Source organism: Etheostoma spectabile, unplaced genomic scaffold, assembly GCF_008692095.1.
Source record: "Etheostoma spectabile isolate EspeVRDwgs_2016 unplaced genomic scaffold, UIUC_Espe_1.0 scaffold00569355, whole genome shotgun sequence".
NCBI lineage: Eukaryota > Metazoa > Chordata > Actinopteri > Perciformes > Percidae > Etheostoma > Etheostoma spectabile.
This window is the reverse complement of record NW_022605082.1, coordinates 17,190-44,130: the sequence shown is the minus strand read 5'-3', so window position 1 is coordinate 44,130 and position 26,941 is coordinate 17,190. Positions and strand designations below refer to the sequence as shown.

General features: G+C 41.3%; 1 protein-coding gene and 1 pseudogene across 1 annotated transcript in view; one reads left to right on the top strand and one right to left on the bottom strand.

Annotated features, from left to right (window-relative positions):
* The window catches only part of LOC116684836 (zinc finger protein 91-like), a 175,168-nt gene extending 163,002 nt beyond the window's left edge, over positions 1-12,166 (bottom strand). The window contains exons 1-4 of the mRNA XM_032510271.1: positions 11,817-12,166; positions 11,472-11,559; positions 5,431-6,238; positions 2,995-3,017 (exon numbers count right to left, since the gene is read on the bottom strand). Coding sequence (XP_032366162.1) covers positions 2,995-3,017; positions 5,431-6,238; positions 11,472-11,501 — 861 coding nt within the window. The 5' untranslated portion in view covers positions 11,502-11,559; positions 11,817-12,166. The remainder of the gene's footprint in view (positions 1-2,994; positions 3,018-5,430; positions 6,239-11,471; positions 11,560-11,816) is intronic.
* A 6,211-nt stretch (positions 12,167-18,377) lies between these two features.
* LOC116684835 (zinc finger protein 239-like) lies at positions 18,378-25,837 on the top strand (annotated as a pseudogene).
* The last annotated feature ends 1,104 nt before the right edge of the window (positions 25,838-26,941 follow it).

Here is a 26,941-nt window from a genome sequence, read left to right as displayed (position 1 = left end):
TGTTTAAAGTTATTTAATTTTTTTATTTCTCTTTGGGTAATGCTTTAGTCCTTTTTGTATTTTTAAAGAATTTTGAAAGATGAGTTAAATAAAAATCTTTTTTTCATCACAGATTAAAGATGTTTTACCAAAATGTATTACTAATGTAAAAGATACATTTGTATTTCTGTAAGTAATAACAAAAATGGTCTTCCTTATTTACTGTAGTTAAACCTTTTAATTACAGGACAAAGTCCAGGTAATGAGCTGCCAGTACATTTGCTGTTATTTTATAGATTTAAGTATGATTCACATACATTACTGTAGGAACACCATTAAATAACAGAAAATGTTCTGTTTTTTTTTACTGTAGGAACACTATTAAATAACAGAAAATGTTCTGTTTTTTTACTGTAGGAACACCATTAAATAACAGAAAATGTTCTGTTTTTTTTACTGTAGGAACACTATTAAATAACAGAAAATGTTCTGTTTTTTTACTGTAGGAACTCCGTTATTTAATTACGGTAGAAAGTCCCGGTAATGAGCTGCCAGTACTTTTTCTGTTAATTTACGGAATTTTTTCTTACAGTGTGTGAGGACTGAAATTATGCTTGTAAATCAAAGACCAAGCCAGCAACATTTGTTTAATAATGAATATTATACCATATTGTTACGGTGGGGGGTGAGGTGAGGACCCAAATGCAATAGGCAGCAGGCAGGAGGGAGCTTAGGCAAAGCGTTTATTGTAGTTACAACAAAGGAGAAAAAGGCAAAAAAAAATCCAAAAGTTCCAAAAAACCACAACCGGCACGGGGGAGGACGATAACAAAGGGGAAAACTCACAGGCAGGAGGACTCGACGTGGACAGCAACAGGACACAATGATCAAGCACTAGACAAAAGGAACACAGAGGTTAAATACACAAGGTAACGAGGTAATGGGAAACAGGTGGGACGTCAGGTGAATCACATTAGGGCGGGGCAGGACAATCAAACAAACAAAGTGAAGCTAGACAAGACAAGACAAAACAGGACAGGAAGCTGACTACCAAAATAAAGCAGAAAGCTGAATAAACAGACACAGGGCAACAAGGCAGGGCCAGGGACACAGGACCACGGGGAAAACAGAGAAAAACACAAGGAGGCCAAGGGAAGGGAAACACACACCCAAACAAAAACCCCAAACCACAACACCATACCATACCAACAAAGATTCGAGACCACCTACTGAGGAGAAGACATAATGGGGAATAAAATTCCAGAAGGAAGTTGGACAATTTAAGTTGTTTAATCCGATTAGTTTTGAAGGTGTTGTTCAAGGTAGTAAAATCTAGAAAACTGAGGCCACCCTTACTGTACTCATTCATTAAAACAGACGTTCTCAGATAGTGAGTGCGGTTTTTCCACACAAAATCATATAAGTCTTTGTCTATTGTTGTACACATTTGTTGATCTACATATAAAGATAGTGCAGCGTATGTTAATTAATACTGTTTTTCACAGGGATATTAGCGATTAAGTCAACATCACAATCTTTAAGTGCTAATAATTCACACTTTTTAAGATTTAAGCGGAGACCAGAAGCTCTGCTGAAGGTTTCTATTATAGAGATTGCTAGAGGAACCTGGGAGCTGTCTTTCAAAAACAGTGTTGTATCATCTGCCAGTTGACTTAAAATAATTGTCCTATTGGCGATGGAAACACCCTGCAATGGACTACATTTGATGTGTTCACATAACAGTTGGGCTGCAAGCAAGAAAAGGTAGGGTGGTATCGGGCATCCCTGCCTAATTCCACGCTTAATTTCAAATCTGGGCGTGGATCCGTTTTTAAGCTTAATGGAACAATTTGCATTATTGTAGAGAGTTTTGATTGCATTACAGAAGAAATCTCCAAAGCCAAACTTCCTCAGAGAATGATAGAGAAAATGATGCTCAACTGTATATAAAAGCCTTGAAAAAATCTAGGAAAAGAACAAAGCTGTCTTCTGAAATTAAGTATGAATAGTCAACTAGATCTAAGACTAGTCTAATGTTGTTGGAGATACGCTTCATGCTGGAAGCTGCACTTAATATTCTAGCTGGAAAGAAATAACGGGATGCATGGGATTACCCATAGATTATATAGATATTGATTATATTATTAATATTAACGGTCTATGGGACTACCCCCTTTCTGGTTTACATGTCCCTGACTCAGCTGAATTACTTTATGCCTGGTGGGGGCTAAATGTGCCCCCCCCCTTAAAGTGATTAATGATGCTTCACCAGTAGACCATATATTATAATCCTCCAATAGAAGAGTTTTAACTCTGCTGGCCGGCTCCATTGCACGCGTAACGTAAGAGGAGCTGATGTTCAACACTACGCTTCACCAGAATCACCAAACGAGACAGCGGCCAGAGAGCAGCGAGGGGGTGCGTATTAGAGGGTTGGCGCTCCTATCCCATCCCAAGCTTCAGTGTTGCCGGGTAGACGTGACCGGACTCCAGACCAACCAAAGAGATCTAATACTGGGGTTTGCAGCTGAGTTAACCACACAGGCCTATTACAGCCGGAACTTAACTATCTGCTCTACAAGAGGACAAACACAATAGTCTGTATGTTTTTTACGAGGTGTGTGCGGCCCTTTCACACAGAAAAGGATCCTAAAGTGTCTGTATTTCTTTTACATTAAACTACCGATATACAGGAAACGACTTCATGACTGTCAGTGAGCAGATCTGCAGTTTGGGTTTTGAGAGTTTGTGTTTTTATTTCTTGTTTCCCTCCCCTGCGTCCTCTGACAACAGCTGACAGTAGATCAACGTTTTCACGATGCTGTGCCGGCTCCAAAATAATGAATAATTTAGCCAGTATTCTACAATGTTGTCCTAGGAAAAAGGGGGGGCAATTCATTTTCCCAAGGGGCCACATGAGAAACAGGGGCTGTTGTGGAGGAAGTATCAAGGTAGTAAGTATTAAAAGCTAAATGTACAATGTATATGTGACACGGAGGCCACTTGGAGAGATACCTGCTGCTGTACAAGCTGCTGATCTTCAGCTCATTAGATGGTCAGTTAGCTCCATCTAGTGGACAGATAGTAGAACTCCATCATCTGATGGGGGACTTCTCTCACACTGACTGGTTCCAAGAGTGCATGGCTGCAGCCTGGAGCGTCCCATGTCATGCCGTACCGCCTGGTGCCATCCCCGAGCTTCTACTTTTCAAAATAAAAGCTTGCATCTGGAATAAAATAAGCTTGCGTCGACTATCATGTACGGTGGCCCTGAGGTGCAAAACACAACGGCAAATCAGAAAACACAACACAAAAAGAGAAAACACAACGACAAAAGAGAAAACGGGAAAGTTTAGGAAAAGGTAGGTACCCTCGGGCGACAGGAATCGTCACTGATTGGACAAAAGAACTGGTCCGTCCTTTGAACCGGAAAGACGGGGTTTGTTTCCATTTTTGCAAATCATGAGCGCCACAAATGACGAGGTACACGCTGCTATTAAGCAATACTTTGATACCGGACATGAATATGACGTGATACTGGATATGCTGTCGACCGTACCTACCTTTTCCGTTTTGGTTAATGTCGTTGTGTTTTCTCTTTTTGTGTTGTGTTTTCTGATTTGCCGTTGTGTTTTCTCTTTTGTTGTTGTGTTTTCTCTTTTTGTGTTGTGTTTTCTCTTTTTGTGTTGTGTTTTCTCTTTTTGTGTTGTGTTTTCTCTTTTGCGGTTGTGTTTTTTGATTTGCCGTTGTTTTCTGATTTGCCGTTGTGTTTTGCACCTCAGGGCCACCATAATCATGCTATGAATACTTAAAAAATATATGTCTGTCTATAAAATAAATGCAGATTATAGGTAAACTAAAAAACATCCTTCTGCCTTCCCACCTAGTGCCGTCCCATAAATTCTACTTTGCAAAATAAAAGCTTGCATCTGGAATAAAATAGGCTAGCTCTCTTACTTTTCAAAGTAAAAGCTCACGTCAACTATCATGCTAATGAATGAAATACTTGAAATATATATATATTTTTTTTATATTTGAAAATATATGTCCGTCTCTAAAATAAATGCAGATTATAGGCAAACTAAAAGATTCCTGATGGGGGACTTCTCTCACACTGACTGGCTCTGGGAACAGGTTGGACTGGTTCTGGCGTCTCTCTGACTCTGAAGTTATGAAGACGTCACGGCGTCATCGGAAGTGTAAGGTGTGGGAGCGGTCGGATACATGGATGTATTAAAAGAACGGTCTGACACCTTTGGCGGCGAGCTGCGAACTGAATGGGAGACATTAACATGGACGGGAATCAGCTGTTATCCCTCAAAAACATCAGCTCATGGGAAAGAAAGAGAAGTCGATACAGAGTGCCGAGGTTTTAACCAAACATGGATGCACAACATCGCCACAACACTACGCCATTTTCTGAAGGGGAGTTTCTAGTTACTTTTCAGGTTTTTTCCCTTCTTGTCCAATGCAAACCACGTATCTCCAGATGTGTGTTGATGTTGAATGCTTGTGATAAACTGAAGTATGATGTCATAAGAGTGTCATAAAAAAGAATAAATCTGTAAAATAAGAAGTAACTAAATGTCAAAGTTCAACTCAGTTCAGTTTATTTAAGAAGAAGACAGATCAAATTAATAAAACAAATGATTATACATGGGTTAAAAATCCCAGAATTAGCCAAAAGCTTGCAAACTTCCCCCTGAATACAATCAGCTGTTCTCATGGCACAGGGAACATTTCACCAGTAGAAGGAAAAATGGATTAAATACAATTTCAGCAAATTTTGGACGCTAACTTGATGCCATCTGTGAAAAAGCTGAAGTTAAAGAGAGGATGGCTTCTACAAATGGATAATGATCCTAAACACACCTCAAAATCTATGGGGGATTACATCAAGAGGCGTAAACTGAAGGTTTTGCCATGGCCTTCACAATCTCCTGACCTCAACATAATGTAAATCTATGGATAGATCTTAAAAGAGCAGAAATCTCAAAGAACTGGAAGACTTTTGGAAGAAAAATGGGCGAAGATACTCTTGGAGACTCTTGGATGCTACAAGAAGCGTTTCCAAGCTGTGACACTTGCCAAAGGGGGGGGTATTAACTCTGCAGGGGGCCCCAAACTTTTTCAGACATCATTTTGAAAGTGTAAATGATGGAAATAAAATCCAACTTTTTGTAACATATTATACGAATGTCTAATCTGTCATTTGATGTTTTTTACAGATTTTTCCATCTTTTCTTGGCTTCTTTATGCACATTAATACACATTTTTACCTGGGGTGCCCAAACTTTTGAACCCCACTGTAGTTATTGTTTATAACTTTTAATTGAGGCTGCACTTTCATAAGTCTCTTTGTAGTTTTGCTTATTTAAAGCTAATGTACTTGTTCAGACTATTTCGGCTTCTCTCCAGTGTGTCTGCGCTGGTGAGATTTAAGGTTACAACTCTGAGAAAATGATTTCCCACATTGATCACACCGGTACGGTTTCTCTCCATTGTGAGCACGTCGGTGAGATTTAAGGCTACCAACTTGAGAAAATGCTTTACCACATATATCACAGCTGTACGGCTTCTCTCCGGTGTGAACACGTTGGTGAGATTTAAGACTACTGTTCTCAGAAAATGCTCTACCACATATCTCACAACAGTACGGCTTCTCTCCAGTGTGAATGCGCTGGTGTCGTTTAAGACTACAGCTCTGAGAGAACGTTTCCCCACATTCACACGAGTACGGCTTCTCTCCGGTGTGAATGCGCTGGTGAGATTTAAGAATACCACTCTCAGAAAATGCTCTACCACATACATCACAACAGTACGGCTTCTCTCCAGTGTGAATGCGCTGGTGTCGTTTAAGACTACAGCTCTGAGAGAACGTTTCCCCACATTCACACGAGTACGGCTTCTCTCCGGTGTGAATGCGCTGGTGAGATTTAAGGTTACGGCTCTCAGGAAATGTTTTCCCACAGTGTTCACAGCTGTACAGCTTCTCTCTGGTGTGAACGAGCTGGTGTCTTATAAAGTCATTATTATCAGTAAAGGCGTTACCACGTAGATCACAGCTGTACGACTTCTCTCCAGTGTGACTGTGTTGATGTAATTTTAGGTTACTTTTCAGTGTGAAAGCTGCCCCGCATTGATCACAGCTGTGTAGATTCTCTCCAGTGTGAACTCTCTGATGAATCTTTAAAGTTCCAGATGTTGTGAAGGATTTGTCACAGTGGTGACATTTTGGTCCCATTCCTCCTCTGTGTTTCTATAGCAACAGACAAACCGAGAGAGAGAGAGAGTTAGTGAACAACCTTCTTAAACCCTGTTTTGCAGACGATGAACAAATCTATTTGCCTGTAAAAATCAGTGATAAGGATACACTTCAGCCTTTGCTGAACTGCCTGAGGGATTTGAAAATATGGTTGGATCAGAATCTTCTCCGTCTCAATGAAAATAAGACTGACATTGTTGTGTTTGGTTGTGCTGAACATTTTAGTGCCTGTGTAGATGTTCTTTAGAATCCAATATTCGTCCTTTTACCAAGAATCGGGGTGTGCTTTTAAATTTGACAAACAGATTAGTTCTGTTGTTAAAACCACTTTCTTCCAGCTGAGACTTTGGGCTAAGGTCAAGCCTTACCTGTTGCACAATCACTTAGAAAGAGTCATATATGCATTATTACGTCTGGATTAGACTACTGTAACTCTTTGTGTGTTTGATTAGATCAGTCATTCCTCCGTTGGTTGGTTAGTCCAGAACACAGCTGCTCGACTTTTAACCCGGGACCAAAAAGCAGGACCACATCACACCTGTTTTGGCCACGCTCCATTAAATTTTTCAAGATTTTAAATGGGTTGTTGACTTCTTATTTATCGGAGCTTCTACACATCACTCCTGCCGAGGCACCGAGGTCTTCCAATCAGATGCTTAACGATGAGACCAGATCCAGGTTAGGCAATAATCTCTCTCTCTGGCTGGCTGTCTCTCTCTCTCTCTCTGGCTGGCTGGCTGGCTCTCTCTCTCTCTGGCTGGCTGTCTGTCTGTTTCTTTCTCTGGCTGGCTCTCTCTCTCTGGCTGGCAGGCTGTCTCTCTCTTTGGCTGGCTGGCTGTCTGTCTCTCTCCAGGGTATGTACAGCAATCCTTTAGTTAAATTTACTACTTTTTAATACCTTTTTTACTACCTTCAGAATTTTTTTTTAAAACCATCACGACACTGAATTGCAAGTGTTAATCAGCACCCTTTCTATTATTATTATTACAGATTTTGACATTTATAACATACAGAAATGAATAGATTTAGAGACAACATATCATTAACAACATATTGCACATATTTATTTCACTTAGTAAATAAAAGTAAAACAAACTACATAAATGTGCAATGGAGAGAATGGATAGTTCCAGCACAATGGCGTTTTTTGAAGAACGATGCTAATCCAAATCCAATGATGTACCCGTTTGTTTTTACCGCAAGTGATGACTTTGCGATGTCAGAGTCGGGAAACATTTCTTTAAACAGCTCTGAAATTCCTTCATTTGAGTTAAATGAGTGGTGTTTAACTGCAGTGTTCAGACACCAGTGTTGGTGTGGCGTTCATGGCCATCCGGAGGTCAGACGTTGCTGGAGCCGTAGCGTTGGCCCGTAGGCCTAAAGTGGCACTAATTTGCGGCGGTGTTGGAAGAGGTGCAGCCGCACAGACAGCTGATAATTAACTATTCTCTCCGAGCACGCATTCCATTTTTAGGTTTAGTGGATTGCATATGCGACCGAAGTGCGTTAGCTCCCATCCAGTTGACATTGATGTTTTTTTTACACACCGAACAATAAGCCTGCCTGTTATTCCCTACTAGAGGCCTGAGCCAGTCCTTAAACTCTGGGTTGTTCACCCAGCTATCAGAAAACTTTCATTTGCCCATTAAAAGTAAGGTGACCAGATTTCTAAGACATAATCCAGGGACATTTTTAGCTCCGAAGCGTATTTACCTCCAAAACAAGTAATGTTTTTACTTTTGTAAAACTTAAAACAGGGACACTAGACCTAGAGCTGTTCCCCCCAAGGTCTGATCCTAGACCCCCCCCTGCTGCTGCTTCCTACTCCACTCCACTAGACCTCAGAGGGGAATATTTCAAGATAGAAAGTCCTAATATTTCAAAATAGAAAGTCCTAATATTTCAAGATAGAAAGTCCTTATAGTCCTAATATTTCAAGATAGAAAGTCTTAATATTTCAAGATAGAAAGTCTCAATATTTCATAATGTTGTAATGTTTACTGAACTACATTTATCTGACAGCTTTTGCTTTATTGCTCAAGGCTTGTTTCTGCAGCAGCTCGTTGAGAATCAGATACAATAAATACTATTGAGGAAATATTTTCCTTTGACATTGATGCAGTATTACCGAGATCGCTCCAGTCGGCAGAAACAAGCTACAATGGAAGTTAATAGGATAATTGTCCAGCTTGTATTTACGTTCATAAAAGTGCTTGTTTTGCTGCTAACAGACTCAGATTAATATTCTAAGTGTCTGACAACATTATGGAAAGGATTTCTAAGGAGGTCGACCTTTCTGTTAAAGATTAAGATCCTTTTTAAAACATAAAAGTCCGCGAAATTGCGTTCGCTAAACCCACCAGACACCATGTAAATAATCAGTGATTTTAGAATCGTAAAATACGGCTTCTAAAACCTCTCTGAGCACCGCTGGCTCTGGCTGTCTTGAGTCTGCGTGTGTAGGGTGTGTGACTATTGGCTACGTTTTGTCAGTATTTTCTTTCTTTCATTCCAATTTCGGGTCTGTCAGTCACAGTGAAAACCGGGGACATTTCCGGGGACAGCTCGTTAAAATCGGGGACGTCTGGTCACCCTAATTAAAAGACGACGATGGTTGTCCAGTCGTTGAAGATATGGCTTGAAGCAAGTCTAAAATAAAACGTAAGCCAGCCATTTCTGTTGAGCGCGCAGTGTTCTGAGATGTCGAACGACCACTGAATATGACGTCAGCATCAAACATGGACGGAGACGAAAGATCTTTGATTATGTCCCAGACATGCAAAAGCCCAAATTTAAACAGACTAACGCGAACGCAGGATAGAATTTCAATCAGAATAGGTCACGTGATAGTCTGAAAAAAATAATACCTAATTTAAAAAAATAATACCTCTGAGACTACATTTAAAACTTTTAATGGCCTTAAATTTGACATTTTTGATTTATCACTTTTTAATACTTTTTAAAACCCCGCGGACACCCTGCTCTCTCTGGCTGGCTGTCTCTCTCTCTCTCTCTCTGGCTGGCCAGCTGGCTGGCTGGCTGTCTCTCTCTCTCTCTCTCTGGTTGGCTGTCTCTCTCTGTGTAACACGGGATAACCCAGACCTGGGCATCTTACGGCCCGCGGGCCACATCCGGCCCTTTGTGCGTCCCTGTCCGGCCCGCGTGAGGCTAATCATAAATTACAAAATAAATGAAAAAAATGTCTATGTCGAGTGTGCAATACAACGGTGCTGCTTTTGTTTTGAAAAGCGGTATTTGTATTACTTCCGTGTGGACGTATGCGCGTTCGTGATTGTAAAAGAAGGTGAACAGCGGCAATCACAAATTACAAAATTAATTTAAAAAAACATCTGTCGTGCGTGCAATACAACGGTGCTGCTTTTATTTTGAAAAGTGTCATTTATGGCCGTATGTCCGTGCGTAACCTGTGAATGAAGGTGCACAGCAACAAAATGTCCGCTCACGCTAAAAAAAGAAAAGTTGATGGCGAATGCCGTGCTTTCAACAAGACGTTGACTGCCAAGTATTTCTTTACAGAAATTAAAGGTAGAGCCGTGTGCTAATTTGTGGTACACACAACGAACCACGAGGATAAATACCGGAATCCGTCTGATGAAGAGCACGCAAGGGAGGAGTGTGAACAAGTTAAAAATAAATTGCAGTGATTCAATGATTGTTTTTGTTTTCTTATTTTAATTTCACATAGCCTAATATAATTATTTAAGGATTAAGAGTTTAAATAAAACCATCAAAAGCAATCTGCTTTTGTATAAAGTTAAGTTAGGTTAAATTAAATTATTATTTTTATTAATATTTATCTTACGTTATATCAAAAATAATATTGAGCAAAATTTAATTGAAATATTGTTGATGTGGCCCTCCAGCAGTGCTCGGGTTGCTCATGCGGCCCCCTGTAAAAATTAATTGCCCACCCCTGGGCTAACCTTCCACATGGTAGCAGAACACATGTCTATTTTGCCGTTTTTCCACTGCTGGTAACCGCTTGACTCATCTCGCCTCTACTCGACTCGACGCATTCTACATCCGTTTTCCATTGTAGATTGAGTAACGCCTCAGCGTGGCTAGTCACCATAGCTACGCATGATGATGTAATTTTCAACGCAACTCACAACAGCACGTCGGCTACTTGCCACAGCCAGAAGAAATTTTTAGTTTCAGGGTTAGCAGAAGGAAGCAACAAAAATCACCGCTGAAAAACAAACAAACAGGAGTTTGGGAATTCTGACGGAGTTCAGACGTCGACACAACGACACAAAAGGGTAAGTTAAGTTTCCTGATAACGTTAGCTAACATTTGATTGTGTTCAGGGTTACAGTCAGTATTTACTGTATGCTATATAAAGTATATGAACTTTAGCAACCATGATTACACACCATAATACGTATGCTGTGTACTGTTTGTGTTTCAGATCATTCCGGGGGGACACTGTCACAGGGAGGGTGCAGAGGAAGAAAACCGGGAAATACGGGAGGGTTTGATGCTGTACTTAAAAAGCTAAATAAAAACTTTTCTTTGTTATATTGTCTTGTTTTTTTTTTAAAGTAACGGTGTGCAACCCTAATCCAAAGACCCTAATATCCCTTAATATTATAAAGTTGAAAAGTGAGAATAGTGCAGAGAGTAGATAATCTGTCGGTGTCTGTTTTTTTTTTAATGTTGCGTTTGTTTTTCTGACACACACTCCACACTCTGGTCTGCTAACAACGCAGTGATCCGACCAACCAGCAGTCTGCAGGTTTCCACGTTACCTTTTGGTATCGCCTCAGCTTGCTTGGAACCTCAACTGAGGTAGTACTAAAAAAAAGTACCTAGCGCCAAAAAACGCCATTATTGAAGATAACAAGGCAGTAAGACCCATGACAGTTGACAGCGAGCTACAGAATAGTTTTAACTTCCGTTCTTCACTTCAAGAAGTCTGAAAACGGGAAAGGAATGATAAAGCAAAAAGTCTGTTGACATGACAACGTTTTTGTGCTGGTCTGAAAAATGTATCTCATCTTTGATTAAAACCTGATCCAAACCGAGGCGTGAGGTTGGTGATCCATTGCAGCCCGACTACCAGACATGCGCATATTGATATGTCAAGTCGTTTATATAAAAATCGTTTTATAAAAGACATTTGTGAAAGCGTTTGTGTGCATTCATTAATATTGAGATTAGATTCCTGGGTCTCTTTAGTCTGCAGTAACCTCTTTCCTTCACTCACCTCCTCCTCCGTCTCCTTGTGTTTCTGCATGTACTCGGTGATAAGGTCCAGGTCCAGGTTGTCTTGCGGCTCCCATGTGTTCTCCTCACTGGAAAGGTGAGTGCAGACAGAAGAACATCTCCTCACACTTTGTTTTTTAGGAAATACATCTCACTCTAGCTGCTAATTTGGATGATTCCTTTTATCTGTTGCCATGTTGTAAGGTTATTTGCGGGTCTGCACCTTAGTGTCAAAATACCAAACCTTCAACTTTGAGGATGCCAAAAATTATGTTGAAAGTATGTGTGAATGTGTGTGTATATGGAATAAGAACACCAAGCATTAATATTACAGACTTACACTTACTCTGAGAACCCCTTCCATTTCAGCAGAAACTCTACTCTTCCCTTCACCACTCTGCGGTCCAAAACCTTCTCCACCACATACTCCTCCTCTTCCTCCTTCACTGCTGCAGGCTCCTCCTCTTCCTCCTTCACTGCTACAGGCTCCTCCTCCACTTCCTCCTTCTTTCCTGCTCCGGTCGCCAGCTTGACGTCTGCCCCAAGGCGGTGGTTTCAAATTGAGTAACCGGGGTAACAAATGATTTTTCTTGATTGGGGTTCACTACTTAACTCTCAGAGGAGAAACCCTGGAAAGCAGAATCACGGAGTCAGTGAGTGAGAGAACGAACCGCCGTCCTCGTCTCCAAATCTCTGTTTATTACAAATTCTCCCAAACACAAAAGCATAAAACAGTCGTCAACAACAACATTCCCCTCGTGAAAACATGTTTCACTTCAATTTAAGAACCGTAACACCATTTTCTTTTCTCCCCATTTTTCAGTGGGCAAAATCTTCTTCACTCAAATTCCCAGAAATAGTCTCGTCCTTACCAAAATAAATATCACCCTTACTGTACCGTTTCAATAATAATATATATATATATATATATATATATATATATATATATATATATATATATCTTCTTTCTACTTCTAAAACTCCTCCATTATACTAATGTCATCATGGAAATCATTAACCCTCTTTGGCTGGAAATAAATATTCAAACGACTTCAGAGTCAAAACATGAGCCATCATACTCCTGGGGATAATAGTTCAACTTATAATACATTCCTTTACTAATACTCTGTACAACTTTTAGGAGGAACTCCCCTTTAAGAGTTAAACAACATTTTAACATTAACAATCCTGTCAGGATACGTTAAAAACCACAAAATAACTCATTACCAGGGAATGGAAGCACCAGCACCCAGAATCACACACACAACCCTATGTTAACTAGCATGTTAGTTAGCAGTAATTAGCCTGTGCCTATGTTAATTTTAACTAGCATGTTAGTTAGCAGTAATTAGCCTGTGCCTATGTTAATGTTAACTAGCATGTTAGTTAGCAGTAATTAACCTGTGTCTATGTTAATGTTAACTAGCATGTCAGTTAGCAGTAATTAGCCTGTGTCTATGTTAATGTTAACTAGCATGTTAGTTAGCAGTAATTAGCCTGTGCCTATGTTAATGTTAACTAGCATGTTAGTTAGCAGTAATTAACCTGTGTCTATGTTAATGTTAACTAGCATGTCAGTTAGCAGTAATTAGCCTGTGTCTATGTTAATGTTAACTAGCATGTTAGTTAGCAGTAATTAGCCTGTGCCTATGTTATCTCCTAACACAGGGGTCGGGAACCTTTTTGACTCAAAGAGCCATGAAAGCAAAATATTTGGAAATTTATTTCAGTAAGAGCCATATAATATATTTTAAGACTGAATTCAACTAAATGTGAGTATAATAAGCCTCTGAATGTATTCTTTTAAATCGGGGGAAGGGAACCTTTTTGACTCAGAGTTATTTAAAAATTTAAAAAAAACTAAACTAGTGGAATTGTATTTACCGGGTCCACAGGCGGAGTTGCTGCTGGCTAGCTTGCACCCTGCTCAGCAGCTCTGTCTCCCGCGGGGTAGTTTGCATGGCGTGGTGTCGAAGTGCCGCTTTACATTCGACCGTTTCATCGATGCAATTTTGTCGTTACAAATTAGACACACCGCAGAACCTGCTCTTTCCACAAAGGCGAATTCTTCGGTCCATTCGTCCTGAAATGTACAATACTCCTCATCCTTTTTCTTTTTGCTATCTTCTTCGCCGAAGGGTTAGCTTTGAGCTAATGACTGAGCAGACTGATTCAAAAGGGGGCGTTTACCTGTTTACCCAGCAATGGCCAACATAGGCTATTATCATCCAATTATAATGGACATTTGCTCCTGCAGCCAACTGCAGCCCTGAACAGGACATGAGCAGTGGAAAATTGATGGATGGATTAAAAAGTAAGAATATATTATGTTTTTTCTGCGAGCCAGATGAAATTCTGAAAAGAGCCACACCTGGCTCGCGAGCCATACCTTCCCGACCCCTGTCCTAACATATACCTACCTCTCCGTCTCTGCTGATTGGGAATGATTGAGATTTGTCTTGCACAGCTACCAGAAGACTTACAGCTTTCAGACAGGTTGCTCACGTCACATCTACGTCTTCAAGCTCAGTTGGAGTCTGCGCAGTAACGCTCAGCATCACCGGGAAAGAGCTTCTAATAGACTTCACTGGTCTCCATGGAAACAACGGGACCTGTTGGTCCATGTCTTTACCTGTCTATGATCCCACCCCGATACACACCTGTAAGCTAGCCGCTAGCTCTATTGTTTCCGAAACCCGTTTCCGGTTACAAACGTGGCTCTTTAGCTCGCCTTTCCACATCATAAACTCCATAACTAACCCACCACAGCTTCAGTACACCAGACACACGGCAGAAGGAAACCGTCTGTTGTCATTTTTACCGAGTACCAACCTGTAAAGCTGAATTACGGCATCAGAAAGTGAGAAAACAAATCGCCATCCTCGTCTCCAAAGATGAGGAAAGTGTCCGTCACCTGGAAACCGTGGTGTACCGACACCCGCACATTAGTTCCGCTTTCTTTGTTCCCCGCTGCGTTACGCTGGTTATTATGATATCCCTTAAGGGTGTATCACACATTCAAGCTGACATAAATGTGGCGATATTCTACTTTAAACACGCTAAAAGTAGTGATTATTTACATGGAGTCTGGTGGAGACATGCTGCTCTATACATGCTAAAAGTAATGATTATTTACATGGAGTCTAGTGGAGATATGCTGCTCTATACACGCTAAAATAGTGATTATTAACATGGAGTCTGGTGGAGATATGCTGCTCTATACACACTAAAAGTAGTGATTATTTACATGGAGTCTGGTGGAGATATGCTGCTCTATACAAGCTAAAATAGTGATTATTTACATGGAGTCTGGTGGAGATATGCTGCTCTATACACGCTGAAAGTAGTGATTATTTACATGGAGTCTGGTGGAGATATGCTGCTCTATACACGCTAAAAGTAGTGATTATTTACATGGAGTCTGGTGGGTTTGGTGATGGTGATTTCTGTTTCATGTTGAACTAAAAGGATCTTACTCTTTAACTAAGGTCTATCTCTGTAGGGATCCATCCCATAATGTTATCAGAATAATAATCTGAGTCTGTCAGAGACAACAACTGAACCTTTAGTGGACGCAAACTTTACCTTTTAATTAGGAGTTGAAAATAAGACACAACCTTGGGTTCAACATGGGGGGGGGGGGGCACTTAATTTTCTGCAACAATTTGTGTCTTTTCTGCATTAATTTATGGTGCAAATGTCTTTATGTATGTAAAGGAAATATAATAGTTATTTTGAGTGGGCTGCACTGAGGTACATAGTTTTTTATTATGGGGGGGTGTATCAATCTCAGTAAAGAGAGACAACTGATGAATGAAATCATGATATGATCAAATGAACAAATTATGAAAACATATAGATTTTATTAAAAGCATTTAGAAACATTAGACTATATGATGATTGTTTATAGAAACATTTGTTTACCACATTTTACATATTTTACAATATGATTGAAAGTATAAAGGACATCATAGTGACCAATAACAGTTGATTACATTTGAGATGTGACATATCATGAAGTGTTTTAGTCAAACAGTTCAAATGTTGATAACCAGAGATGAAATCAGATGAATGTTTTTGTGTTTGAGTCTCAGATCTGCTTCACAGTGCAGAGTGTGTGTGATGGTGAACAGACTGAACTTTGATTTCAGCAGCTGGTCTTCAGTCAGTGTTTCTGTCCACAGGAGAGACTCTCAGTCCTGCAGAGGACACAGAGACACTGAGGAACCAGACCAGACCATTAACCCAGGATAGAGAGGCTGAGTGAATGTGGTGTAGAAGGTGTGGAGGTGGATCAGTGAGTCAGAGGAGACTGTGTAGAAGGACAGAGAGCCAGCAGGAACGTCCACATACACTGCTACTCTGTTAGAGACAGAGCAGGAAGTGAGGACTGTTCTTCTGTTATTGTGCCAGAAAGAGTAACCATGTTCATCAGAGCAGAACAGACTCCTGGAATGATCATTATATCCAAACAAACAGTCATCACTGTCTCCTTTCCTTCTGATTCCTCTGTAACTCACTGATATCTCAACCTTTCCTCTCCTCTCGACCTCCCAGTAACAGCGACCAGTCAGACCATCTCTACACAGCAGCTGACCCCAGTAGTTAAATCTGTCTGGATAATCAGGATATGACGGATCCTCCTTCACATTTGTCACCTTCCTGTTGTTGTCAGACAGTTTGAGGTCTCTGTGTACTGAGTTTCATCAGATGATGGAGTTCTACTATCTGTCCACTAGATGGAGCTAACTGACCATCTAATGAGCTGAAGATCAGCAGCTTGTACAGCAGCAGGTATCTCTCCAAGGGGCCTCCGTGTCACATATTACTTTGATACTTTAAGTACATTTAGCTGTTAATATTTACTACCTTAATATATATTTTTAACCCTACTTGTTTTTGTCTGACATTTACCTTTACATAAACCGCTCCCTCCCTCTTGGGTGAGGAGAATATCTCCAAAAGAAAAAATAATAGCATCTTTCTCCTGACTGCAGCTCGCAAATCAACAGACCTCACTTCCTGCTCTGTCTCTAACAGAGTAGCAGTGTATGTGGACGTTCCTGCTGGCTCTCTGTCCTTCTACACAGTCTCCTCTGACTCACTGATCCACCTCCACACCTTCAACACCACATTCACTCAGCCTCTCTATCCTGGGTTTGGGTTTGGGTCTGGTTCCTCAGTGTCTCTGTGTCCTCTGCAGGACTGAGAGTCTCTCCTGTGGACAGAAACACTGACTGAAGACCAGCTGCTGAAATCAAAGTTCAGTCTGTTCACCATCACACACACTCTGCACTGTGAAGCAGATCTGAGACTCAAACACAAAAACATTCATCTGGTTTCATCTCTGGTTATCAACATTTGAACTGTTTGACTAAAACACTTCATGATATGTCACATCTAAAAAACAATCAACTGTTATTGGTCACTATTATGTCATTTATATTTTAAATCATATTGTAATATATTTAAAATGTGGAAAACAAATGTTTCTATAAACAATCATCATATAGTCTAATGTTTCTAAATGCTTTTAATAAAATCTATACGTTTCATCATTTGTGAAATGATGTTAATTTGATCATATCATGATTTTATTCATAAGTTGTCTCTCTTTACTGCGATTGATCCACTCCTCCCAAAAAAGTCAAAGGTATAACTAGTGGGGGGGGGGGGGGAGCAGTAGCTCAGTCCGTAGGGAGTTGGGTCGGCTGATTTATTTGTCTGACTTGTAGAATAACGTAAATTATCGACTTGTTTTAAATGTCGGGGAATGTGGAACAACTTAATGCAAAATGAGTTCAATAAAACAAACCACATGCTGATTATTTGATGGATGTATTCTTCCTGTTGTGTCTGTGTTTACACTCCTAATTAAAAGGTTAAGTTTCGTTCCACTAAAGGTTGTGTTGTTGTCTCTGGCAGACTCAGATTATTATTCTAAGTGTGTGACAACATTATGGGATGGATCCCTACAGAGATAGACCTTAAGTTAAAGAGTAAGATCCTTTTAGTTTAACATGAAACAGCCCCGAAATCACAATCACCAAACCCACCAGACTCCATGTAAATAATCACTACTTTTAGCGTGTATAGAGCAGCATATCTCCACCAGACTCCATGTAAATAATCACTACTTTTAGCGTGTATAGAGCAGCATATCACCACCAGACTCCATGTAAATAATCACTACTTTTAGTGTGTATAGAGCAGCATATCTTCACCAGACTACATGTAAATAATCACTACTTTTAGTGCGTATAGAGCAGCATATCTCCACCAGACTCCATGTAAATAATCACTACTTTTAGCGTGTTTAGAGCAGGATATCTCCACCAGATTCCATGTAAATAACCACTACTTTTAGCGTGTATAGAGCAGCATATCTCCACCAGACTCCATGTAAATAATCACTATTTTAGCGTGAATAGAGCAGCATATCTCCACCAAACTCCATGTAAATATTCACTATTTTAGCGTGAATAGAGCAGCATATCTCCACCAAACTCCATTTAAATATTCACTATTTTAGCGTGAATAGAGCAGCATGTCTCCACCAGACTCCATGTAAATAATCACTATTTTAGCGTGAATAGAGCAGCATATCTCCACCAGACTCCATGTAAATAATCACTACTTTTAGCGTGTATAGAGCAGCATATCTCCACCAGACTCCATGTAATCCCTACTTTTAGCGTGTATAGAGCAGCATATCTCCACCAGACTTCATGTAAATGATCCCTACTTTTAGCGTGTATAGAGCAGCATATCGCCACATTTATTTCAGCTTGAATGTGTGATACACCCTTAAGGGATAACATAATAACCAGCGTAGCGTTTAGTACGAATTTCAAATTTTATTGGTAAGCAAAATTAACGTAGCGGGGAAACAAAGAAAGCGGAACCAATGTGCGGGTATCGGTACACCACGGGGCCCAGGTGACGGACACTTTCCTCCACTTTGGAGACGAGGAAGGCGGTTTGTTTTCTCACTCACTGATGCCGTAATTCTGCTTTCCAGGTTGGTACTCGGTAAAAATGACAACAGACGGTTTCCTTCTGCCGTGTGTATGGTGGACTGAAGCTGTGGTGGGTTAGTTATGGAGTTCATGATGTGTAAAGGCGAGCTAAAGAGCCGCGTTTGGAACCGCGGGAAACGGGTTTCGTAAACAATAGAGCTCGCGGCTAGCTAACTGGTGTGTATCGGGGTGGTATCATAGACAGTTAAAGAAATGGACCAACAGGTCCCGTTGTTTCCATGGAGACCAGTGAAGTCTATTAGAAGCTCCAACTGAGCTTGAAGACGTAGATGTGACGTGAGCAACCTGTCTGAAAGCTGTAAGTCTTCTGGTAGCTGTGCAAGAGAAATCTCAATCATTCCCAATCAGCAGAGACGGAGAGGTAGGTATATGTTAGGAGATAACATAGGTACAGGCTAAGTACTGCTAACTAACATGCTAGTTAACATTAACATAGACACAGGCTAATTACTGCTAACTAACATGCTAGTTAACATTAACATAGGCACAGGCTAATTACTGCTAACTTACATGCTAGGTAACATAAACATAGGCACAGGCTAATTACTGCTAACTAACATGCTAGTTAACATTAACATAGACACAGGCTAATTACTGCTAACTAACATGCTAGTTAACATTAATATAGACACAGACTAATTACTGCTAACTAACATAGGGTTGTGTGTGTGATTCTGGTGCTTCCATTCCCTGGTAATGAGTTATTTCGTGGTTTTTAACGTATCCTGACAGGATTGTTAATGTTAAAATGTTGTTTAACTCTTAAAGGGGAGTTCCTCCCAAAAGATGTACAGAGTATTAGAAAAGGAATGTATTATAAGTTGACTATTATCCCCAGGTGTATGATGGTTCATGTTTTGACTCTGAAGTCGTTTGAATATTTATTTACAGCCAAAGAGGGTTTATGATTTCCATGATGACTTTAGTATAATGGAGGAGTTTTGGAGGTAGAAAGAAGAGATATATAATATTGAAAGTAAAGAAAATAGTGTTCCGGTTCTTAAATTGAAGTGAAACATGTTTCCACGAGGGGAATGTTGTTGTTGAGGACTGTTTTATGCTTTTGTGTTTCGGAGAATTTGTAATAAACAGAGGTTTGGAGACGAGGACGGCGGTTTGTTCTCTCACTCACTGACTCCGTGATTCTGCTTTCCAGGGTTTCTCCTCTGAGAGTTAAGTAGTGAACCCCAATCAAGAAAAATCATTGGTTACCACGGTTACCGTCAAGCTGGCGACCGGAGCAGGAAAGGAGGAGGAAGAGGAGGAGGAGTCTGTAGCAGTGAAGGAGGAAGATGAGGAGGAGGAGCCTGTAGCAGTGAAGGAGGAAGATGAGGAGGAGGAGCCTGTAGCAGTGAAGGAGGAAGAGGAGGAGGAGCCTACAGCCGTGAAGGAGGAAGAGGAGGAGGAGGAGGAGGAGGAGCCTGCAACAGTGGAGGAGGAGGAGGAGGAGCCTGCAGCAGTGAAGGAGGAAGAGGAGGAGGAGCCTGCAGCAGTGAAGGAGGAGGAGGAGCCTGTAGCAGTGAAGGAGGAAGAGGAGGAGGAGCCTGCCGCAGTGAAGGAGGAAGAGGAGGAGTATGTGGTGGAGAAGATTTTGGACCGCAGAGTGGTGAAGGGAAGAGTAGAGTTTCTGCTGAAATGGAAGGGGTTCTCAGAGTAAGTATGAGTCTAGAATATTAATAACTGGTGATTTTGGTCCATATACACACACTCAAACACACACACACACATACTTTCATGGAAGGTTTGGTATTTTGACTCTAAGGTGCAGACGCGCAAATAACCTATCACCATGGCAACAGATAAAAGGAATAATCCATATTAGCAGCTAGAGTGAGAATGTATTTCCTAAAAAACCAAGTGTGAGGAGATGTTCTTCTGTCTGCACTCACCTTTCCAGTGAGGATAACACATGGGAGCCGCAAGACAACCTGGGCCTGGACCTTATCACAGAGTACCTGCAGAGACACCAGGAGGAGGAGGAGGAGGGCAAGAGCAAGAGGAAAGGTGTCAGGGAGGCCTCGGGAGACTCAGAGGAGCGAGGGAGCAAGAGGAAGAAGGAGGAGGTGAGTGAAGGAAAGAGGTTATTCCAGACTGAAGACTCCCAGAAATCTAATCTCAATATTAATGAATGCACATGGACGCTTTCACTAATGTCTTTTAGGATTTTTATATAAATGACTCTCGACATTGAGATATGCTCATGCATATACATGTGTAGTAGTCGGGCTGTAATGGATCACCAAGCTCACGGCTCAGTTTGGATCAGGTTTGAGTCAAAGATGAGATACGTTTTCAGACCAGCACTAAACAGTTGTCATGTCAACAGACTTTTTCCTTTATTGTTCCTTTCCCGTTTTTAGACTTGTTGAAGTGAAGAACGGAAGTTAAAACTATGGAACTATGTGGAAGGTTAGCCCGTGGTACCATGTGATGGGGGAAGGAGAGAGAGACACACACAGAGAGAGAGAGAGACACACAGAGAGAGAGAGAGAAACAGCCAGAGAGAGAGAGAGAAACAGCCAGAGAGAGAGAGAGAGAGACAGCCAGAGAGAGAGAGAGAGAGAGACACAGAGAGAGAGAGAGAGAGAGAGAGCCAGAGAGAAAGACAGCCAGAGAGAGAGAGACACACACAGAGAGAGAGAGATTATTGCCTTCACATTATTGCTGTTGCTGTGTATCTTATTGCGTCTCTTATAGATGTGCAGATTGTTTAATATTCCTTGTGCATCCATGTGTTGATGTTCAGGTTGTTGCCTAGCAACGTGCTATTACCAGCCTGTGGAGCCACGTGCTTAAATAGGGCGGACGTCGTGGTTGCCTTTAAATAATGCTGCTGTTCACATTCCAATTTACCAACAAGTCTTCAGTAGTCCACCGATGGTTGAGAGGTTGTTGGGCCGTCCAGGTGAACTCATCATGCTCATCAAAGACAGCAACCTAAATAGCTAACAGCCGAAAGTTAAATTATAGGTTCAGTTAGCTAACGTTAGGTCGGGGTGTATCTACCTAATTATTAGAGCAATTTGTACAAGCTTTAAAGTGTTAAGCTTTACATTGATGTAAAACATTAACAGTGATAACAAATGTACGGTACACACTAAAGATACTTACATTTAAATTATCATTTCACCGTCAGCGATGCCGCTCGAACTCCCGCTTAGGTCCGCTAATATTTTTTTTTTTTAACGCATAGGATTGTGGGTGATTTGGGACCGCGAAGGATACACATAAGCATCCTTCTCTGTCCATGGGAAATTTTCTGACTGAAGAACCTTCCGTGACATTAAGAAACGGCTGCTGATTCATCTTCTACATCCCAACAGCATAATTAAACAGCACAGTTACCACTTCCACAACCATTTCATCCAGTGTTTTGAAATGCGGCAAAAAAAAATTAATGACGGGAGCCCGCAATGACGTGCACTTGATAGCCTGTTCCAATGTACAGGTTCTCCAAATGCTAAGGAGGACTCTGATCTACTCCTGATGGATCCTTCCTTGGTAGGACTAGTCCTTCCAAGGAAGGATCCTTGAAATTGAGAAACGGGGCGTGTTACTGGGTTATGGACCAGAACTGAACCTGACACTGTGGGTCAGTAGTCAGCTGTTCATCAGAGAGATGGCTTGTGGGTAGAAACTGTTCCTGAGTCGGTTGGTGTTGGCGTACAGTGCTCTGTAGCGCCCCCCAGAGGGGAGAAGCTGGAACAGGTTGTGTCAGGGGTGAGAGGGGTCTGTAGTGATGGTTCCTGCCCGTTTCCTGACTCTGGATGAGTATAAGTCATGGACGGAGGTAGGGCTGCACAATTAATCGAATTTTAATCGCGATCACGATTTAGACTTCCCACAATCAAATTTGCGCGATTGAGCGATTATTTTTTTAAAACGTCATTTCATAGAACGCTCCGGGTTTTTTGCAAAGCCCGTTTACCGCTCCGTAAAGCTGTCTGCTCATGAGCCAGTCAGAGTAGTTCCTGCACCGCGCAGTTTAATTTCTAGATGTAGACAGTCACAGAGGACAGAGTAACTGGAGGAAAACTCAACAGATAGCAGTCGGTTATACGGCGGTCTCAAGGTTTACCAGTTTGCTAGTAAACGCAACACTTTGTTCCTTCTGTTGTTTTTCAGACAACAGCATTGACCAGTGCTAGTCGGTGCTAGTAGCGTCTGTTAGCAGTTAGCTCCTCTAGGACGCTCCGGTGCTAATGTCCTCGCATCCGCTGCAATGCTGTTTATATGGATATGGTTTCATTTTCCGTTACGTGACCCATTTTGTCTGTAAAGCCGTGCCTGTGTTGAATCTCTCCTTTACTCTCTCTCCTCTTACTCCGCACCCGGCCACACAGAGCCGGTCCACACTTCTGACATTTGTCCACAGTTTTGTTAATAACACAGCTGTATATTGTTAAGAGAGGCAAACCCGTATTTGTACCAGTGTTTCCGTGGTAACTCTGCTACCGCGGCCGCCACGGCGAAGAACACAGGAGTTATTGAATGCAACTAACTTCAGTTGGTAGAGTAATAGCGTGTGAGACGGAGCTGCTGGACCTGGGCCACAGATGTGACCCATTGCGAGAGTATCATAGTTCATAAAAATGCAGCCCATTGATGATACAGACATTTCATACACACAACGTGTGTATGCGCCGTTCGACCCGTGCTGGACCCGTTCATAATGAGTCAGCCGTCTCTGTGAGTAGCGTCCATCACACTCCCTCTCGCAGTTATAAATAGCCTACGTGACGACAAAATTTGTTTTGGTTAAAATCAACAAATTATCGTGAGAATAATCGCAATCAAAATTTTGATCAAAATAATCGTGATTATCATTTTGGCCATAATCGTGCAGCCCTAGACGGAGGGCAGGTTGGCACCGATGATCCTTTCTGCAGTCCTAACTGTCCGTTGTAGTCTGCTTCGGTCCTTTATGGTGGTAGATCCAAACCAGACAGTGATGGACGTGCAGTGATGGACGTGCAGAGGACAGACTGGATGATGGCTGAGTAGAAGTGGATCAGCAGCTCCTTAGGCAGGTTGAGCTTCCTGAGCTGGACCAGGAAGTACATCCTCTGCTGGGCCTTTTTAATGATGGTGTCTGTGTTGGGCTCCCACACGTCCTGGGATATAGAGGATCCTAGAAACCTGAAGGATTCCACAGCAGACACAGGGCTGTTGAGTATGGTAATGGGGGGAAGAGTGGGGGGTCTCTTCCTGAAGTCCACAATCATCTCCACAGTTTTGAGCGTGTTAAGCTCAAGGTTGTTCTGACTGCACCAGAGAGCCAGCTGATCCAGCTGAAAACTGAAGAGAGTGCAAATGTTTTAGTTTTTAAATTGCCAATCATTTAAATTTGGAAACTTTCCTAAAAAACGTAGAATATTTCTGAACTTATAAACGTTATGAGCACTACATTTGCTTCCATGATGACATGTCTGCAACCGGCTCATATTTCATTCATTTTATCATGAATTATTGTATGAAGAGTGAGAGCAAGTCCAGGGTTTAAGAAGGTTGTTCACTAACTCTCTCTCGCTCTCTTTCTCTCTCTTTTCTCGTTTGTCTGTTGCTATAGAAACAGAGAAGAAGACACAGACCAAAATGTCACCACTGTCAACACTGTGACAAATCCTTCACATCTGGACATTTAAAGATTCATCAGAGAGTTCACACTGGAGAGAAGCCTTACATCTGTGATCAATGTGGTGCAGCTTTCACACTGAAGAGTAACCTAATGATACATCAACTCATTCATACCGGAGAGAGGCCGTACAGCTGTGATCTATGTGGTCAAACCTTTTCTAGGAAGGGTAACCTAGTAATGCACCAGCGTGTTCACACCGGAGAGAAGCCGTACCGGTGTGATCAATGTGGGGCAGCTTTCACAGTACAGCGTAATCTAAAATTACATCAACGCATTCACACTGGAGAGAAGCCGTACAGCTGTGATCTATGTGGTAAAACCTTTTCTAGGAAGGGTAACCTAGTAATGCACCAGCTGTTCACACTGGAGAGAAGCCGTACAGCTGTGAACACTGTGGGAAAATGTATTCTCATAGTAATGCCCTTAAAACACATCAACGCATTCACACTGGAGAGAAGCCGTACAGCTGTGATACATGTGGTAAAACATTTATTGTGAGCGATAGTCTTAAAAGACACCGACATGTTCACACCGGAGAGAAGCCGTACTCGTGTAAACAATGTGGGGAAACGTTTTCTCTGAGAAGTTACCTTAAAAAACATCAACGCATTCACACTGGAGAGAAGCCGTACTCGTGTAAACAATGTGGGGAAACGTTTTCTCAGAGAAGTCACCTTAAACGACACCAACGCATTCACACTGGAGAGAAGCCCTACAGCTGTGATCTATGTGGTAAAGCCTTTACTGATAGTGGTGGCTTTAAGAAACACCAGCGTGCTCACACTGGAGAGAAGCCGTACTTGTGTGAACAATGTGGGAAAACGTTTTCTCAGAGAAGTCACCTTAAAAAACATCAGCGCATTCACACTGGAGAGAAGCCCAAATAGTCTGAACAAGTAAATTAGCTTTAAATAAGCAAAACTACAAAGAGACAGATGAAAGTGCAGCTTCAAGAAGAAAACAATAACTACAGTTGGGTTCGAAGGTTTGGGCACCCTAGATAAATATGTGTGTTTATGTGCATAAAGAAGCCAAAAAAAAGATGGAAAAATCTCCAAAATGCATCAAATGACAGATAAAACATTTGTATAATATGTCACAAAAAGTTGGATTTTATTTACACTATTTACACTTTCAAAATAACAGAAAACAAAAAAAATGACGTCTGCAAAAGTTTGGGCCCCCTGCAGAGTTAATACCTAATACCTTAATACCCCCCACCCCCCCTTTGGCAAGTATCACAGCTTGGAAAGCCAATAGTCTTTAATTCTTGTTGAAGGTATCTTTGCCCATTCTTCTTCCAAAAGTCCAGTTCTTTGAGGTTTCTGCTCCTTTTAAGGTCTATCTATAGATTAACATGTTGAGGTCAGGAGATTGTGAAGGCCATGGCAAAACCTTCAGTTTACGCCTCTTGATGTAATCCCCCGTGGATTTTGAGGTGTGTTTAGGATCATTATCCATTTGTAGAAGCCATCCTCTCTTTAACTTCAGCTTTTTCACAGATGGCATCAAGTTAGCGTCCAAAATTTGCTGAAATTGTATTGAATCCATTTTTCCTTCTACTCGTGAAATGCTCCCTGTGCCATGAGAACAGCTGATTGTATTCAGGGGGAGGTTTGCGAGCTTTTGACTAATTCTGGTATTTTTAACCCATGTATAATCATTTGTTTAATTCATTTGATCTGTCTTCTTCTTAAATAAACTGAACTGAGTTGAACTTTGACATTTAGTTTCTTCTTATTTTACAGATTTATTCTTTTTTATGACACTGTTATGACATCATACTTCAGTTTATCACAAACATTCAACATCAACACACATCTGGAGATGCGTGGTTTTCATTGGAACTTCCCTTCAGAAAATGGCGTAGTGTTGTGGCGATGTTGTGCGTCCATGTTTGGTTAAAACCTCGGCGCTCTGTATCGACCTCTCTTTCTTTCCCATGAGCTGATGTTTTTCAGGGATAACAGCTGATTCCCGTCCATGTTAATGTCTCCCATTCAGGTCTCAGCTCGCCGCCACAGGGGTCAGACCGTTCTCTTAACACATCCATGGGTCCGACCGCGCCCACACGGTACACTTCTTCTACTTCTTCTTTTTAATTACGCCTTGCAACCACAGAAGAAGGAGCTGCATACATTGGCACAAAAAAAATGCCCAGGTCTGGTGTAGCCGGTGTGATTTTTTTATTTATTTATTTTTTCTACCTTTCAGTTTTCATTAGTCAAACTTCTTTTTACTCAGTAACAATAGGATTTGTAATGTAGCAAAATACAATCCTTTACCTTAAAGTCAAGTACATTTTAACTTGAAAAAAACAAAATACACAACAAAACTGCTCAATACAGTAACGTAAGTAATGTATTTCGTTATTTTCCACCTCTGCCAATACCTCACTGTCCTGTGTGTATTAAATGATCCAAAAAATTAGTGAACAATGTGAGTTTCCCCTCACCGGATATACGTCTAAAGGGATGTCATTCCTCTACAACTGTGTTACTTCTTAACATTAATAGAATAATTCTACAACGTGTGAGTTTCTGGTGTCGATGTGCATTTGATCCGATGACGCCGTGACATCTTCATAACTTCAGAGTCAGAGAGTTGTCAGAACCAGTCCAACCTGTTCCCAGAGCCAGTCAGTGTGAGAGAAGTCCCCCATCAGATGATGGAGTTCTACTATCTGTCCACTAGATGGAGCTAACTGACCATCTAATGAGCTGAAGATCAGCAGCTTGTACAGCAGCAGGTATCTCTCCAAGTGGCCTCCGTGTCACATATACATTGTACATT